The 15,752-nt window shown below is 28.6% G+C and overlaps 4 protein-coding genes across 4 annotated transcripts; all 4 read left to right on the top strand.

The window, feature by feature from the left end:
* The first annotated feature begins 1,455 nt into the window (after nucleotides 1–1,455).
* LOC127242066 (metalloendoproteinase 1-MMP-like) lies at nucleotides 1,456–1,893 on the top strand. Its single transcript, XM_051261397.1, has one exon. It carries the CDS (start codon nucleotides 1,456–1,458, stop codon nucleotides 1,891–1,893), a length of 438 nt encoding a protein of 145 aa, XP_051117354.1.
* Nucleotides 1,894–4,461: 2,568 nt separating this feature from the next.
* LOC127242280 (metalloendoproteinase 3-MMP-like) lies at nucleotides 4,462–6,237 on the top strand. The gene is made up of 2 exons (XM_051261760.1): nucleotides 4,462–4,973; nucleotides 5,613–6,237. Exons 1-2 carry the CDS (start codon nucleotides 4,480–4,482, stop codon nucleotides 6,034–6,036), a joined length of 918 nt encoding a protein of 305 aa, XP_051117717.1. The 5' UTR covers nucleotides 4,462–4,479; the 3' UTR covers nucleotides 6,037–6,237.
* Nucleotides 6,238–9,633: 3,396 nt separating this feature from the next.
* On the top strand, nucleotides 9,634–11,917 carry LOC127242221 (metalloendoproteinase 3-MMP-like). The gene is made up of 2 exons (XM_051261681.1): nucleotides 9,634–10,171; nucleotides 11,141–11,917. Exons 1-2 carry the CDS (start codon nucleotides 9,687–9,689, stop codon nucleotides 11,568–11,570), a joined length of 915 nt encoding a protein of 304 aa, XP_051117638.1. The 5' UTR covers nucleotides 9,634–9,686; the 3' UTR covers nucleotides 11,571–11,917.
* Nucleotides 11,918–13,144: 1,227 nt separating this feature from the next.
* On the top strand, nucleotides 13,145–14,599 carry LOC127242065 (metalloendoproteinase 2-MMP-like). The gene is made up of 2 exons (XM_051261396.1): nucleotides 13,145–13,632; nucleotides 14,161–14,599. Exons 1-2 carry the CDS (start codon nucleotides 13,145–13,147, stop codon nucleotides 14,597–14,599), a joined length of 927 nt encoding a protein of 308 aa, XP_051117353.1.
* The last annotated feature ends 1,153 nt before the right edge of the window (nucleotides 14,600–15,752 follow it).

Here is a 15,752-nt window from a genome sequence, read left to right as displayed (position 1 = left end):
TTGTTAATTATTTTATTTCAATTTATTAATTGTTACTTTGTTTTCATTTTTTCTTGTGATACAATTCTCGACATTGATGATGCTGACTGTGGAGTGACTGTGGCGTGTGGATGCATTTGGATTGGATCTGAAGGCTGTGGTAAGTAACTATGCCCTATTTTATTTATTTCTTTGAATGATAGTGATTGAATTAAAGCAAATTAAGACCCAGGTGGACCCACTTGCTGATTACTTAATTATTTCTAATAAGTAAATATATATTTCTTATCTATTTATGTTTATATAAATGAATACCGTCCAAGCAGAGCAAAAAATTGTGAGTATTTTCCTTAATAAATAATTATAATTTTCTCTCATAATTATATATATATATGATATGAAGTATCAAGGGTGTTAGTATTTTATATCTATTTTTAGATAGTTTTATGGAGAAAATTTAGATATATTTATATATTTGTTTAGATAGTTTTAGTATTTTTTAGAAAAATAATGCATATGTATTAATTAAAAATTTTGAATTAACTTATCTTTTTCTAATAAGTAAATATATATTTCTTATCTATTTATATTTATATAAATGGAAAAATAATGCCAAAAAATTATTTGACTGCATTTACAAGACCAGATACTCCATCTCCGGTGTTTCATAGATTGAATATTCACATATTTTGAAAAGACCTTAACAATTATAACTATTTTTTTTATTTATAAAATAACTTTTACTTAAATGTTATGATTTATATTATATACGATTCCATCTACTATATTTTATCTACTTTTATTTATATAGTATAAAAATAATTTTATTATATATATTTATTTTATAAATTATAAATAAATCATATATGCAAAATTTATCAAATATATAATTACATTACAATATTTTTTTAAACATATTTTAATTATATATACAACGGGTTTAAATGCTAGTTACTTAATATATATATATATATATACATCATTGTGTTAATAAAATATTATAGTTAAATTCTTATTCAAATAATAATAATAAAAAAAGTTAAATTTCAAAAGAACACACAATAATATACATTGTGCAATTGCTTATTACTTAATATATATATATATATATCATTGTGTTAATAAAATATTATAGTTAAATTCTTATTCAAATTAAAAAAAAAACTTAAATTTCAAAAGAACACACTAATAATATACATTGCGCAAGCTTATTACTTAATATATATCATTGTGTAAATAAAAAAGGTGTATAGAATTTTTATATCTATGCATAGAATCTTGATAAAATATGAGTTATTTGTATACACATTTTTTTTTTTATGACAAACATAAATTACACGATAAAAAAATATATAATGTATTTAAAAGTTTATTATTACTTCATAACATAGCTACAATAAGATTATTCTTATTAATTTCTCACTTATATATCATTATTGTTCAATAAGATATATATATATATATATATATTTTTCAATGTTGCGAATAAGGTTTGTCCCAAACACTCAGACGTATGCAATTACTGCGGTGTTTCTCGCATTTAGGTTGTGGGATTTAACCACACGCTTCACCTTCACGCGTGTTGCTGACAATGCAACATCGGATATAGTCATCGGGTTCTTCTCAGGGAACCACGGGGACGGGGCACCATTTGATGGCAATGGGGGTGTCTTAATTAGCCCATGCCTGATGGAAGGTTTCATTATGATGTATGTTGCCGGCGAGAATTGGGTGAATGGAGCTGTCCAAGGTGGATTCGACCTACAAACCGTTGTGCTACATGAGATAGGACATCTCTTGGGGCTCGGACACAGCCAAGATTCGTCTGCAATCATGTACCCTAGTCTTGCTCCGGGACAAGTCAAGAGTTTGGGCATCGATGATGTTCGTGGAGTCTTAGCTTTATACTCGTGAATGTGGATCGAGCAAGACCCTTGTATTATAATATAGCTAGCTATATATATATCCAATAATGTCGATAAAAAATAAAGATTTACATTATATGCAATCGATAAGATGTCTCATCTTTATGAATGTGTAAAAGAACAAAGAACAAAAAAAGGATTTAATAGACACTGACTCAAAACCTGCTTTGCATTGAACCAATTGATTTCGGAGCAAATTGAAAACCCACATTTCAGTAAAATATATGTATATGCAATTTTTTGTTTACTTTACATTTTTTTTAGGTTCATCCCATACATAAAAAAAAATTCTGTTATTTAATATAAATTACTTAAAATTCGAAACCATCATACACAAAATTAATTTTATGTTTCAATCACTATGACGCGGGTGTAGCAATGACAATGGTGGTGGAAGGATGGTGATCGCAGCAATTACAAAATTAATTGTAGTCCATCAAAATATAAAATTAGAAATTTAGATAATTCTTATAATTAATACAGAAGAAGTATAATAAATTAAAATCTTAAGCAGGTCCGAAAATAAAGCTAATGACGAGTTCCAATTTTTTTTTTTTTTTTAAAATTTATAACCCATCCAAATTTTAAGATCCATTAGTGGGTTATTAGGTTCGATTAGATTTATCTAATATACATTCGAAAAATAATGTAACGGCTGCAGTTTCTTATGTTATAAAAAATATAAATTCATAAATCATCTGAATAAAATATTTTGAACCAAAGCCAGCTCATTAACAACAGGCTTACGTGGAATCAGCCACAATTGTCTATCTCTATTTACCATCCAAAATTTGCACATTATAGAGGCGTACAAGGTCAACTAGTAGTTCACAATTAATAGTTTAGCTATAAGTGCTATATCGAATTAACAACATATATATTTATTATTGGTAATAAGTACTACTAAAAATTTTATACAATTTTCCACACCATTATTATTCTCAATTTTTACAAGGTAAACTCTAGTGTTTACCTACATTTTTAGCTTAGAGTACTGTATTAAATTAACAACATATTTATTTTCCAATGCCCACCCTAATGTCTACAATGTAACATTAAATATCTCAAGTCTAATAATAATAATAATAATGTTAGAATATGTAAATGACAATGGTCTCACCTAAAAGTTAAACTCGTCACATTATTTATATATTTATTTATAAATGAGAGTGCACCAACAAATAATAATAATAATAATAAATTTATTATTAAACCCGATAAATTAAATTTAAAATCAAGACTTTTTAACAAAAAAATGTTGCATGTTTTATGTAATAGAAGATACATTGTGTAATCTTGGATCTATTGAGTCATCAAGGATAAATAGATGTTTTATATATTGACTATAGGTTATAGGTAATCGATCTGGTTTGAATTGGTATTTTTCAAAGTATTTGAGTTTTTTAAGATCAAATTTGGTTAACAAATCTGTCTCGCATTTTTATTCTATTTAGGTTTCGCACTATTAAAAAGAAGCGAAAACAACATATAATTTGACAATTCTGTTGCTGGACACATAGAATTGCTGGACACATTCACCGTTCATGCATTCGATCCCACTCCAAAAATAACTTTAAATGAGATTATCACACGAAATCTTCGATCGTATTACCATTAGCAATTTTTATTCTTTACATAATGTTTATGAGATTGGATTGATCAAATACTAAACATCTATTTTGGAATTTCCTTATTTGTAGCACCCTACATTACACACACACACATATATATATATATATAAATGATATTTACATAGTATTACTTGCAATTAAATATGTCATCTATATTTAAATATATAAATACAAACTTCATAAAATCAGTTTAAAATATCTACAATGGATTGCATGCTAAACTTATTATCACAAATTTTAATTCTAAAATTATTAATATAAGATCAGTGGTCAAAATTTAATTCAGTAAATGCTGAATTAAATTGCAAATCGACATATGATCCGTACGCTAAAATATCACACACATTTCATCCATACTTACTTGCTTCCATGTAGCTTGTCCAAAATGTTTAGATATATCAATAGTTTGAAGTAGGAGGTTTTCTGGATTTAATTTTGCAGTTCGAATTGAAATAACGAACAAATAAGAAATAAAATTGAATTTTCAACATTCGACTTTTTATTCCATAATAAAAAAGGATTACTAATTGCCAATTTTTTATTATTCTTCTTCTTTGAAGAATTTAGAAGCATAAAAAATAGTGGCTTGAATGAACTATGGATATCTTAACATGAGCTGTTAAAAAATCAAAGCTAGAATTATGATTTAAAAGATTCAATTTCAATTTAATATTTTAACAAATCCAAATAGAAAGTCCCTACTATTTGTGCAAATTTACTTGTGTGTACTTTCCATTCTTAATACCTCTATAGGGTGTGCTATTAAACACATAAAGGACAAAGAAAAAAAAAAAGGATAAGTTTACAATGGAAGAGTATTGAATGTACCAAATTTTGTATTTTTAGGTGCCTAATTCTTCCCCTCATCTATAAATAAACACATTCACTTGGCCATTTTCCTCAAAAAAATACTTCTCAAATCCATTTCCAAGAAACCCTTAATTATGGCAATACTTAGAGCTCTCAATCTTCTTCCCCTAATCTTCATTTTTGCCCTAATTTGTTCCATTGCACATTCCACAATAAATCTTTCAACACCATCGCCATTCGAGTTCCTCAACAACCTTCAAGGAAGCCATAAAGGCAACTCATCTCAAGGTCTCTATAAGCTCAAACACTACCTAGAACAATTTGGCTATCTCAAATATGAAAACCAAGCCCATCTTGATGTCAATGAATTCGACACCAACCTCGAAACTGCCCTCAAAACCTACCAAGAAAATTTCAACATTACCCCCACCGGCATACTCGATGATGCAACAATAGCCCAAATGACCATTCCCCGTTGCGGAGTCCCTGACATCATCAATGGCGACAACACAATGGCGAGAAAGAACCACCACGGTCCATTGTCCAAATCCATCAACACGGTCGCACATTATAGTTTCTTCCCCAATCGCCCTCGCTGGCCACCTTCGAAAACACACTTAACCTACAGGTGCAAATGCACATTCCATCCCAACATGAGAAAGAAAAAAGGGAAAACTCTTGGCGGGATTGTTCCTAACTTTTGATAGGCTCGGGTTAAGAAAAAAAAATTGACTCCCTTAATTACATGCAATATTATTATTTTTAGGTTTATCTATAAAAGAAACTCAAACTAGAAAATATTAAATCATCTCTTTTAATAATTCACTTAAAAAATGTAGACCATTTTTAGCTTATATATATATATATATATACAGTTGTTTGATGCTATACTTTTAATAGTGTTTTATAGTTTTATTCTTATTTTTTTATTTGAAATAACTTTATAGATTGTATTTAAAAAAATAAAAAAGGAAAGATTTAATATAAATAAATTAAAGTTGTCAAAAATTTGAAACATCTAAACTTCAAAATAATAGTAAAAGACTCAACTCCGATGAAGTATTGAATATAATGATAAGAGATAGAATATTTTCTTTTTTTAGCAAACCTTAGCCATATATTCTTTTCGCCTTTGTCTAGTGGTCTGTCCTAACTCTAAAACTTCCAAAACTCTCGAAAATATAAATAAAACTATTCACTTTATTTTATAGAAGTGAACATAGAAATATTTCTATATAATTGAAAATGCTTTTGTTTTCGATGAAAGGTACCTCCCGAACACTCGATCAGATGCAATATCGGCAGGGGATAGCGCTTTCAGAACATGGGATCATACCACACGCTTCAGCTTCGCGCGTGTTCCTAGCAATTCAAGATCAGATCTAAGCATCGGGTTTTTCTCAGGGAATCATAATGATGGAAGCCCATTCGACGGTCGTGGGGGAGTCTTGGCGCATGCCTTTGCTCCGACTGATGGAAGGTTTCATTATGATGCAGCTGAAAATTGGGTGAATGGAGCTTCTCCTGGTCGATTCGATCTGTACACAGTTGCCTTACACGAGATTGGGCATTTGTTGGGGCTCGGACATAGCCAATCTCAGTCTGCAATCATGTTCCCTTCCATCCCATCTGGAACAATCAAAGGTTTGAGCTCTGATGACATTAATGGGATTAGAGCTTTATATGCATGAGGGAGAGGGAGAGCAATAAGATAATCCACAATAATTGAAGATAATATAGAATAAAGATAAAACTTTGTTGTGGTTATACTTTATGAAGCCATTTTGAGAACTTGTGTGTTGTGTTTGGGTAAAATGTGTTTTAAGAATTGATGGTATTTTGCATTTTATAAAGATGCAAGTCACATCAATTTTTGTTGAATAAAATATGTTGTGCAACTTTTGTTATTGATTTATTGTTTCCTTTTTCTTTATAAAAAAGATTTCATCTTTTCGATTTAGCATCTTAGCACCGTAACCATCTTTATGTATTCTTGTATTTCGTTGCCATAACATCCATCTTTGAATTATTAGTCTTAATTAATACTTTTTGTTTGTTATTAAGTTAATGGAAGAAAATAGATAACCCTGTTATGGTAGAAAATGCATGACCTTCCAAAAGAACCCCATAAAACCAGGGATATTATTTAACAGCAAAGCTACTAATTATTCACTCATTCATAACATAACCCTACTAGGAGCCCATGCCTTCCCGTTAACTGATGGAAGGTTTCATTTCGACGGATATGAAACTTGGGTAATATAATAGGATCTGATCCTAAAGGAATCGACATAAGAAAAGGGAGAAATCAGAGATATTGCCCAGGATGATATTTACGGAGCATTCGATTTATACAACACATGCCCAAGATAAAAAATTAACTACTAAGAGTTGCTGCTATATATATATATATATATCGAACATTAACTGATTAAAAAATAGTGTTGGATCACATGTTGATGTGAAAATTTAATTCAACATGGACTGAATTAATAGTAACTATCGATTAAGTAAAGATAATTTAGTCAATTTAAACATATTTTTTGAATTAATGATCCTAATTAAATTTAACAATGCTGAATTATTGATTTCAATATAGGATCCTATCTGTTAAAAAATATATATAGAACTATATATATATATATATATGTGTGTGTGTGTTATGTTGTGGAGTGCTTAAGAATTAATGGTATTTTGCATCTTTATAAAGATGCAAATAACATTAATTAGTTTCTTGTTGAATATATTATGTTGTTGTATTTTATTGTTTTCTTCTCTCTTTCTATGAATTTCTTATGTTATGTATACATTTTGTGTGTACACTTGAATATATTTTTTTCCTTTTCTTTAAATACTATTCAACCTTCGGTAAATTTTATATAAATACACAGTTTTTTCAAACAGAACGTCACATCGCATACACCGTCGTATAACCTATATTAAATTTTGCTCAAACAATACTGTCCTAAACACATCTTTCTCATTAATAATATTAGGTCCATGTTGCGCGTGTGTGTGTGTTTTTTTTCCATAAATTAATCCTACACCTATATTCAATTTAAGATACCATATTTATAACTTAGGTTATAATATATAGATGCCCCCTCCCCTGTCATCCATTTTTTTTAGTATATTAGTCCCCTGTCCCTTAACAATATATCAATTTTTCTATTTTGGTCCGTCTTATAAAAAAATATCAATTTCTTTTTTTTAGTAACCGTACTTTCTATTAATATTAAAAATACTCTTACAACTTAAACTATATTATACAAATGCCATTACCTTTTATCAAACAATACTAATAAGTTATTTTAGTATTTTTCATTTTATTCCTACCACATCCAATATAATACTAATATTCTTAAAATTTCGTGTAAAAAGCAAACGGATAAATAGATAAGAGACGAAGAGGATATTTTTATTTTTTATTTTTATTATAAAAGATAAAAAGTAACAATTATTATACATTTTTATTAAAATTTTTGCCCAAATATTTGAATACACATTTGGATGACAAAAGTGTTGAAATAATCAAAATAAACTGAATTTCTAAAAAATTAATTAAAGTTACTTCAACATATATAGATATATATATACATGTATGTGGGCCGGACTATATATATATATATAAATATATAATACATCGAACATCCATTTAAACTTAAGATGTGATTGTGGATTACAAAATTATTATATAAAAATAAAATATTACAATATAGTTTTACATAATTTTTTCATGCATAGTACGAATTACATGCTATTATTATATAAGAGGTTTGTTTTTGTAAGTTTGATTTTATTTTTAGATTTGAATATTAGTTTAGATTGATGTTTTATAAATTAAAAAAAAAATACATATACATACATATATATATATATATATATACTCATAAGGAATTGCAATGGTTGCATAATAAAAAAACTGAAACCATATTATAAATAAATCAAATCTAAGCATTATAAATTTGTAAAAGAAAAATAAATATTTAAAACGATTACAATGTTTTTCAAACTAATTTCCATCTATAAACTAACATGAACATATAATGTTCATCTGCCAACCCTAATATCTACCTACTAATGTAACATTTAAAATCTTCTCCTGTTTTAGTTTTATACATTTAATGGAACACAATAGTTTCTGTACTAATTCCACAATGATTCATTTTATAGTTATGCAAAATATACAAACAAATACATAAATAAAATAATATAATCTAAAATAAAAAATAAACAACTCCGACCGTAAAGAAAATTAAAAGATGAGTTGTGAGCCTTGTAGACATATATAAGATGAAATGTACATCATAAATGAATATTCTAACAATTCTTAGAAAAAAAAAAATATTATGGCTCAGTTTCTTAGTAGATTTTTAACTAAGATTTTACTATAAAAAATTTAGGTAAAACGATGCAAAATCCCCATGTAATTTTATAAAATTGCATCAAATTTCTTATACTTTCAAAATTGCGTCAAACTCTCGTTAGTTTCATAAACTCTACGTCTAACTTCTCGGTCGTTCTTATTTCTAAACTCTTGAAAAAACAACTATTTGTGAGTATATTTTTACTATTTTTTTTACACTAAATATAAGAAAAATGTGTATATTTGTAATTTAAGGATTTAAAAATGAAAATTCTCAAACTCATTCGTAATTTGGGCGCGTACAAGTTAAGCACCGTTAAGTAAAGACAATCGAGGGGTTAGATGCAGAAGTTTATGAAACTATGAGACAATTTGGCGCAATTTTAAAAGTACAAGGATTTGACGCAATTTTCCAAAATCGATTTTGCCAAAATTTTATCATAGAATTAATTTTATGAAATACCTATAAATATATCAAATTTAAAATTAATTTATATTTAAAATATTACACACTAACAATTTATATCAAATCAAATAAATATTTCAATTTAAAATTTCTATGCAACTTTAGTGTTATATGAATGCATTAATTAATTAATATTGATATTACAAAAAGCAAATTCTATGTTAGACATTTTTTGCTTCCATAATATCCACTTGTGAGTTGTGACTAATTAGTGTCTTAATACATTGTGCTTGTCATTAAGTCCCTACAGAAAATGGAAGAAAATAGATAACCTTATTATTGCAGAAAATGACCGTAGAAACGATGCAATTTTCAACTCACAGTCTACAAAAAATCAGCTACAATTATGCAATTATGACAACTAATTTCTGACTTTGTACCTATGTTAGTTATTCACAAGAAATGTCTATAAATAGATACACTCATTTCCCATTCCAAACATCCTCAAAAAACATTCCCAATTTTTTTCAAAAAAAGAAAAAAAAAACAAAAAACAAAAAACCCTAATTATGGCAATATTCAAACCTCTTTATCTTCTAACCCTAATCTTCATCTTTGTCCTAATTTGTCCCATTGCTCATTCCATAATAGATCTTTCGAAATCGCCATTCAACTTTATCGAAAACCTTCAAGGATGCCACCAAGGCAACTCAACCCAAGGTGTTAATAAGCTCAAACTCTACCTACAAGAATTTGGCTATCTCAAGTATGATAACCAAATCGACAACGATGTATTTGACGCCAACCTTGAATCCGCCCTAAAACTCTACCAAGAAAATTTCAACCTTAGGCCCACCGGCACATTGGATGCCGCAACAGTAGCTCAAATGACCGCCCCACGGTGTGGAGTCCCCGACATCATCGATGGAGAGAACACAATGCTAGAACATAACCATTACCATGCATCGTCTAAATCCATCCACACCGTTGCACATTATACCTTCTTCCCCAATCGCCCACGTTGGCCATGTAATAAAGCGCGTTTATCCTACAGGTCAGAGATATACGTGTTCTTTTAAGGGTTGAATTGAATTAATTTTTAATGTGGTATAAGATAATTATTTGATATAGTATTGCTTCGTTTATCCAGTGTTTTTAGATGAAATAAGTTTTAGTATATGATATAAAGAATTATGTCAAAAATATAAATATTATTTTAAGTTGAGTATTTGACTTTTTTGTAATAAATATTTGAAGTTTTTTTTTTTAAACCTTTTGACTTTTATATAAAATATTTTATATTTTTTATTATTATTTTGGAGAATAACAATTCAAAAATAAGGTTAAGAGAACAGATGTTTTGAATAAAAACTTTAGTTTTTGTGTAGTTTATTAAATGAAAAATAAATATTAAATTTGATGGTTTCAAAGAAAAAACTTTTGATAAATAGTGCAAGATAAAAGAAAAATAATAATAATAATAATAATAAAAACGTTAAAGAAATAGAGCCTATATTACATTCTCAATATGTATTAAAAATCAACTCTTGAATTGCCAAAATTCTTGGAAATAGAGAAAGTTACTCCCTTTCACTACACAATTATGGAAACAAGATTGAGCTCAATTTTCAATAATATAGTACTAATATATCCGGCTATATTTTCTATTTTGATTAGTTAATATTTCTAAAACAAGATATTTTATTTTATCACATCATTCAAATATTTTTTTTTAAAAAAGATATACACTCCACTCTTCTTACATCATCTAATTCTTAAATTATTCTATTTATTGCTACCCATCTAAATTCTCACGTCAAAAATTAAATATTTTACTATATATAAGACGAAGAGAGTAATATATTTGGATTTATTTGAGAGTCTTAAGTTATTTATAAACTAGAAAAAAATTGAATTGAAAAGTATTTGTGTGCGATATTTTACAGAGGGAAAAAAATATTTTAGAATGAATAGTATTCCTTTCCATACATGGACACATACATTAATTTGATTTCAACTCCAGGTTCATCCCCAACACTCGTCCAGATGCAATTACGGCGGTAGATCAAGCATTCCAACAATGGGATATTTATACACGGTTCAGCTTCTTTCGTGTTTCTAGTGCACCATCGGATATTGTCATCGGGTTTTACTCAGGGAACCATGGAGACGGGGCCCCATTCGACGGGCCAGGGGGAGTCTTAGCCCATGCCTTTGCGCCAACTAATGGATGGTTTCATTACGACGCAGCTGAAAATTGGGTAAATGGAGCTGTTCCTAATGGATTCGACATGAAAACTGTCGCGATACACGAGATTGGGCATTTGTTGGGGCTCGGACACAGCCAATATCAGTCTGCAATCATGTTCCCTTCCATCTCATCTGGAACAACCAAAGGTATTGGCCAGGATGATATTGATGGAATACGTGATTTATACAGAGCATGCCCGTAATCAAACAAGTAACCTTAATTGGGATGAAGATAAAAAATAACTGCTTGATGCTATATCGAACAACAACTGAATAAAAAATATAGAACATGTATACAAGTTATACTAACACGTACATGTGTTGTGGCAATAAGATATATATATATATATATATATAATTTATGTATGGATATAGTGTGAAAACTTGTGTGTTATATGTTTGTGTCATGTGGTCGAGTGTTTAAGAATTAATGGTATATTTTGCATCTTTATAAAGATGTAAATAACATTAGTTTCTTGTTGAATATAGATGTTAAATAAAACACCTTGTGTTGTTTTCTTCTCTCTTTCTATGTATTTCTTATGTTACATTTTGTGTGTTCACTTTGACTTTTTTTTTTTGGTATGTTTGAGGTGATTGAAATGATTATTAGATGTTATGTTTAGTTTGAACAATTGGTGTAGTGTAATGTTTTTTAGAAAAAAAAAAAAAAAAAAAGGAGAGATTGATTTTTTTTTTTTTTTTTTTTTTCAATTTGTAAAGATTTAACATAATTTTATATTGTAATGTCTCACTATTAACTTACACAAAGCAAAATTTATAAGCAATCAATGAGAGGATTAAATTTAATTAGACATTTGTTAACTTACATGAAATTATATATTAATGGACATGTCGACAGTTGTTATATAACATGTACTATAATAGAATTATAAAATTAATACAATGCTAACAAAATATGATACTCCCTCCGGCCCATAAGAAGGATATCATCTTCTATTTTTGTCTGTTCCAAAATAAGGATATCTACTACTTGCTTAACATAATAAATATCATTACCATTTACAATATATTATACAAATGTCATCACTTTTATAACACACCATACTAATAGTGACATTTTTGTCTTTTTCATTACAAACTAATATAATACTAATATTAAAAAATTTATATGCAAAAAACAAACGGTGTTCTTCTCGCGGGATGGAGAGACTATAAGAATACACAACACACCGTATGTTCCAATATATTATAAATGCATAAGCTATTTGGAGTATTTGGGCCTATAATTCTTTCATGATTTGAGTCTCTTATTTCTTTAGATTTTAAAATTTTTAGTTGTTTATTTCATATATATATATATATATATGATTTGTGACATTTGGTTGTAATCATTTTTTTTTTTAATGATGTATAAACTTTAATTTAATAAAAAGATATTCATTTGTTCCAATGGCAGATTAATCATCCAATATACTAATGACATGTATACACAATCTTATTAAGATTTATTTTTGAAACCTTTAACTATAAGTGGATACAATAAGATATATATATATATTTTTTAAATATATACATTTGCAATAATTTCTTTTTCCCATTCATATATAATACCTATAATACCTAGTGTGAGCGATCAAGCAACTAAAAAAAATGGATACTTTTACAATGGAAGAAGTTAAACAAACTAAACTTGTACTTTTAGTTTTCTAAGTCTCCCCCCTCATTGTTATACAAGAAAATGTCTATAAATTGATACTCATTTCAACATTCTTAAAAGAAAATATTTGAATTCCTTTAAATGAAAACCCTAATAATGTCAATGCTTAAAACTCTCCTTCTCCTACCCATAATCTTCATCGTAATTTGTCCAATTTCACATTCGATAAGAAATCCTTCAACGCCATCGCCATTCGGCTTCATCAATGACCTCAAAGGAAGTCACAAAGGCTGCTCAATTAAAGGTCTCCATAAGCTCAAACATTACTTGAAACAATTTGGCTATCTCAAATATGGAAACCAATCCAATTTCAACAACGATGTATTTGACACCACCCTCGAATCTGCCCTCAAAACATACCAGAGAAGTTTTAGTGTTAAGCCCACCGGAACACTGGATGCCGCAACAGTAGCCAAAATGACTGTCCCCCGTTGTGGAGTCCCCGACATCATCAATGGCCACAATACTATGCTGAAAAAATACAGCAATGATTCACTATCTAAATCCATCAACATTGTTGCACACTATGCACTCTACCCCAATCGCCCTCGATGGCCAAGTTCTCGAAGACGCTTGACCTACGGGTAGAGATGTTATTCGAGTCATATTTTGTTTTTGAATTTAGTTTGAGCATTTATCTTGCTGAGCTCAAGCATGCTTAAAATACATAAATGTGTCCAAGATCATTAATTTTTTCTTTTTTTGGATTAACTCGAACTTTGTCAATTTTATATAAAAATATAACATATATATTATCGCATCGAAACTTTCTAAGGTAAATATGATAGATATGCTCAAGATTAAGGGTTTTTTTTTTTTTGTTTGAGTTTGAGTTTGAGTTTGAGTTTTATTTATTTATTTTATTTAAGTTTTGCTTTAAATAATGTTTTAATATTATATTTTATATAAAAAAAATATTTTTATTAAGAATAGTATGAATTGAATAGTGTCATTTTGATTTAGGTTTCTCAATTGAATTATTTTATTTTACCGAAAAATCAATTTGCATTGGATGCTATTTTTTTATTTTTTATTTTTGTCTACTGCTATCACGGCTCTGCACTTTTATTTCATGCGCTAAATGCTTTTTTAATTATGTCTTGCCTCTCTAGGTTCCTCCCCAACACTCGGCAAGATGCGATTCTTGCCGTTGGTTATGCATTCAGAACATGGGATGTTGCTACACAATTTACATTTACCTTCTCCAATGTTCGAAGCAGCGCAGAATCGGATATATCCATTGGTTTTTTCTCGGGAGACCATGGAGACGAGTACCCTTTTGACAACCTAGAATACTTAGCCCATGCCTTTCCTCCGACTGATGGAAGACTACATTACAATGCAGCGCAAAATTGGGTGATTGGCCATGATCCCGATGGAGTTGATTTGTACACCGTTGGCCTACATGAGATAGGACATTTGGTGGGGCTTGCACATAGCCAAGATTCGTCGTCAATCATGTATCCTTCCATCTCGCCGGGAGAGACCAAGGATTTAAGCCAGGATGACATTGATGGAATTATGGATTTATACGGTCTACAGATGAAATAAAAATGAAATCAAGCAGGTTTTGAGAAGGTCGATATCTTGTTTTATTGTTCATGCAACAGTATTTAAGAATTGATGGTATGTTGCATCCTTGTAAAGATGGAAATAACATTTATTTCTGTTGAATATATTTAATAAAACATCTTGACTATTTTTTGGTTGTTGTTTTGATACATTCTTCCCTTGAACTTTTCTTACTTTCAAAGTTTGGGGCTGTTATGATTTCTAATATTGCTTCGCTTTGATTTTTTTTTTTTAATATTATTGTTAGTTCTAACGTGGTTTCGGTGTGTTTGCTTTTGATTTCAAATCAAATCTCATTGCGAATTTGTTTTTGAATTTTTCAAAAATATCTCATACCATGCATGCATGGGGGACTTATAAGCAACGAGTTTCTCCTTTATTCTTCCAATGTGCCATGGGATTTGAGTTTGTATCCAATATTAAAATTTATATATTAATAAAACATATACAATATGAATATAAAATTTGATGTAATACAAAGTAATAGAAACTATAATATTTATTTATGATTAATATTAATTAATTTTATAAAAAATAGAATTTTGAGTGTATGTAAATATATTTGTTTATCGGAAAAAAAGATATACGATTTTTCCTCTTTTCGTTCTTTTAATTTTAAAGCCAATTTAATGAGGATCTAGCTCATGTATATATATTATTCGAACTAATATACTGTGTTTGAATGTCGTCTAAATGAATATTAATGTTCGATTGTAGCAGTTTTGATGGAATAATGGGATAATATTCTTTTTCAGAATTGCATACAAGATGGGCATGTGCAAATATATAACCATGACCTTGAAATAACAACAACACAATTACTAATTTCAAGATGTTCGAGATCATTTAATTGGATCAAATCAGTAACTTTCTACATTATGGACATTTTAAAAAGAAATTCAATTATTCCTATTTTGGATATTTTTTAACTATAAATACTTAACTTTTTGTCTAATAATAATCAATTTCGATTGAATAATCCGGTCAATATTTGTTTGTAATATATATAATTATGTCCGTATATGTTTTTAAATAGTATATGTGTTATTTTATTATTATTATTAAAATAACTACAAATGATTTTCTGAATGGATTTCCTGGGAATTTTTTTATCAAATCAGAACAGTTTATT

This window comes from Andrographis paniculata, unplaced genomic scaffold, assembly GCF_009805555.1.
Source record: "Andrographis paniculata isolate CXL003 unplaced genomic scaffold, ASM980555v1 Contig86END, whole genome shotgun sequence".
Taxonomy (NCBI): Eukaryota; Viridiplantae; Streptophyta; class Magnoliopsida; order Lamiales; family Acanthaceae; genus Andrographis; species Andrographis paniculata.
The sequence above is the reverse complement of the archived record's forward strand: the minus strand, read 5'-3'. Positions and strand labels throughout refer to the sequence as shown.

Coding starts and splice junctions, on each gene's coding strand:
- LOC127242066 (XM_051261397.1), top strand. CDS start 1,456: ATGTTGCGAATAAGGTTTGTCCCAAACACTCAGACGTATGCAATTACT.
- LOC127242280 (XM_051261760.1), top strand. CDS start 4,480: ATGGCAATACTTAGAGCTCTCAATCTTCTTCCCCTAATCTTCATTTTT. Junction 4,974..5,612: donor AAAACACACTTAACCTACAG/GTGCAAATGCAC, acceptor TTTCGATGAAAG/GTACCTCCCGAACACTCGAT.
- LOC127242221 (XM_051261681.1), top strand. CDS start 9,687: ATGGCAATATTCAAACCTCTTTATCTTCTAACCCTAATCTTCATCTTT. Junction 10,172..11,140: donor AAAGCGCGTTTATCCTACAG/GTCAGAGATATA, acceptor TTTCAACTCCAG/GTTCATCCCCAACACTCGTC.
- LOC127242065 (XM_051261396.1), top strand. CDS start 13,145: ATGTCAATGCTTAAAACTCTCCTTCTCCTACCCATAATCTTCATCGTA. Junction 13,633..14,160: donor CGAAGACGCTTGACCTACGG/GTAGAGATGTTA, acceptor TTGCCTCTCTAG/GTTCCTCCCCAACACTCGGC.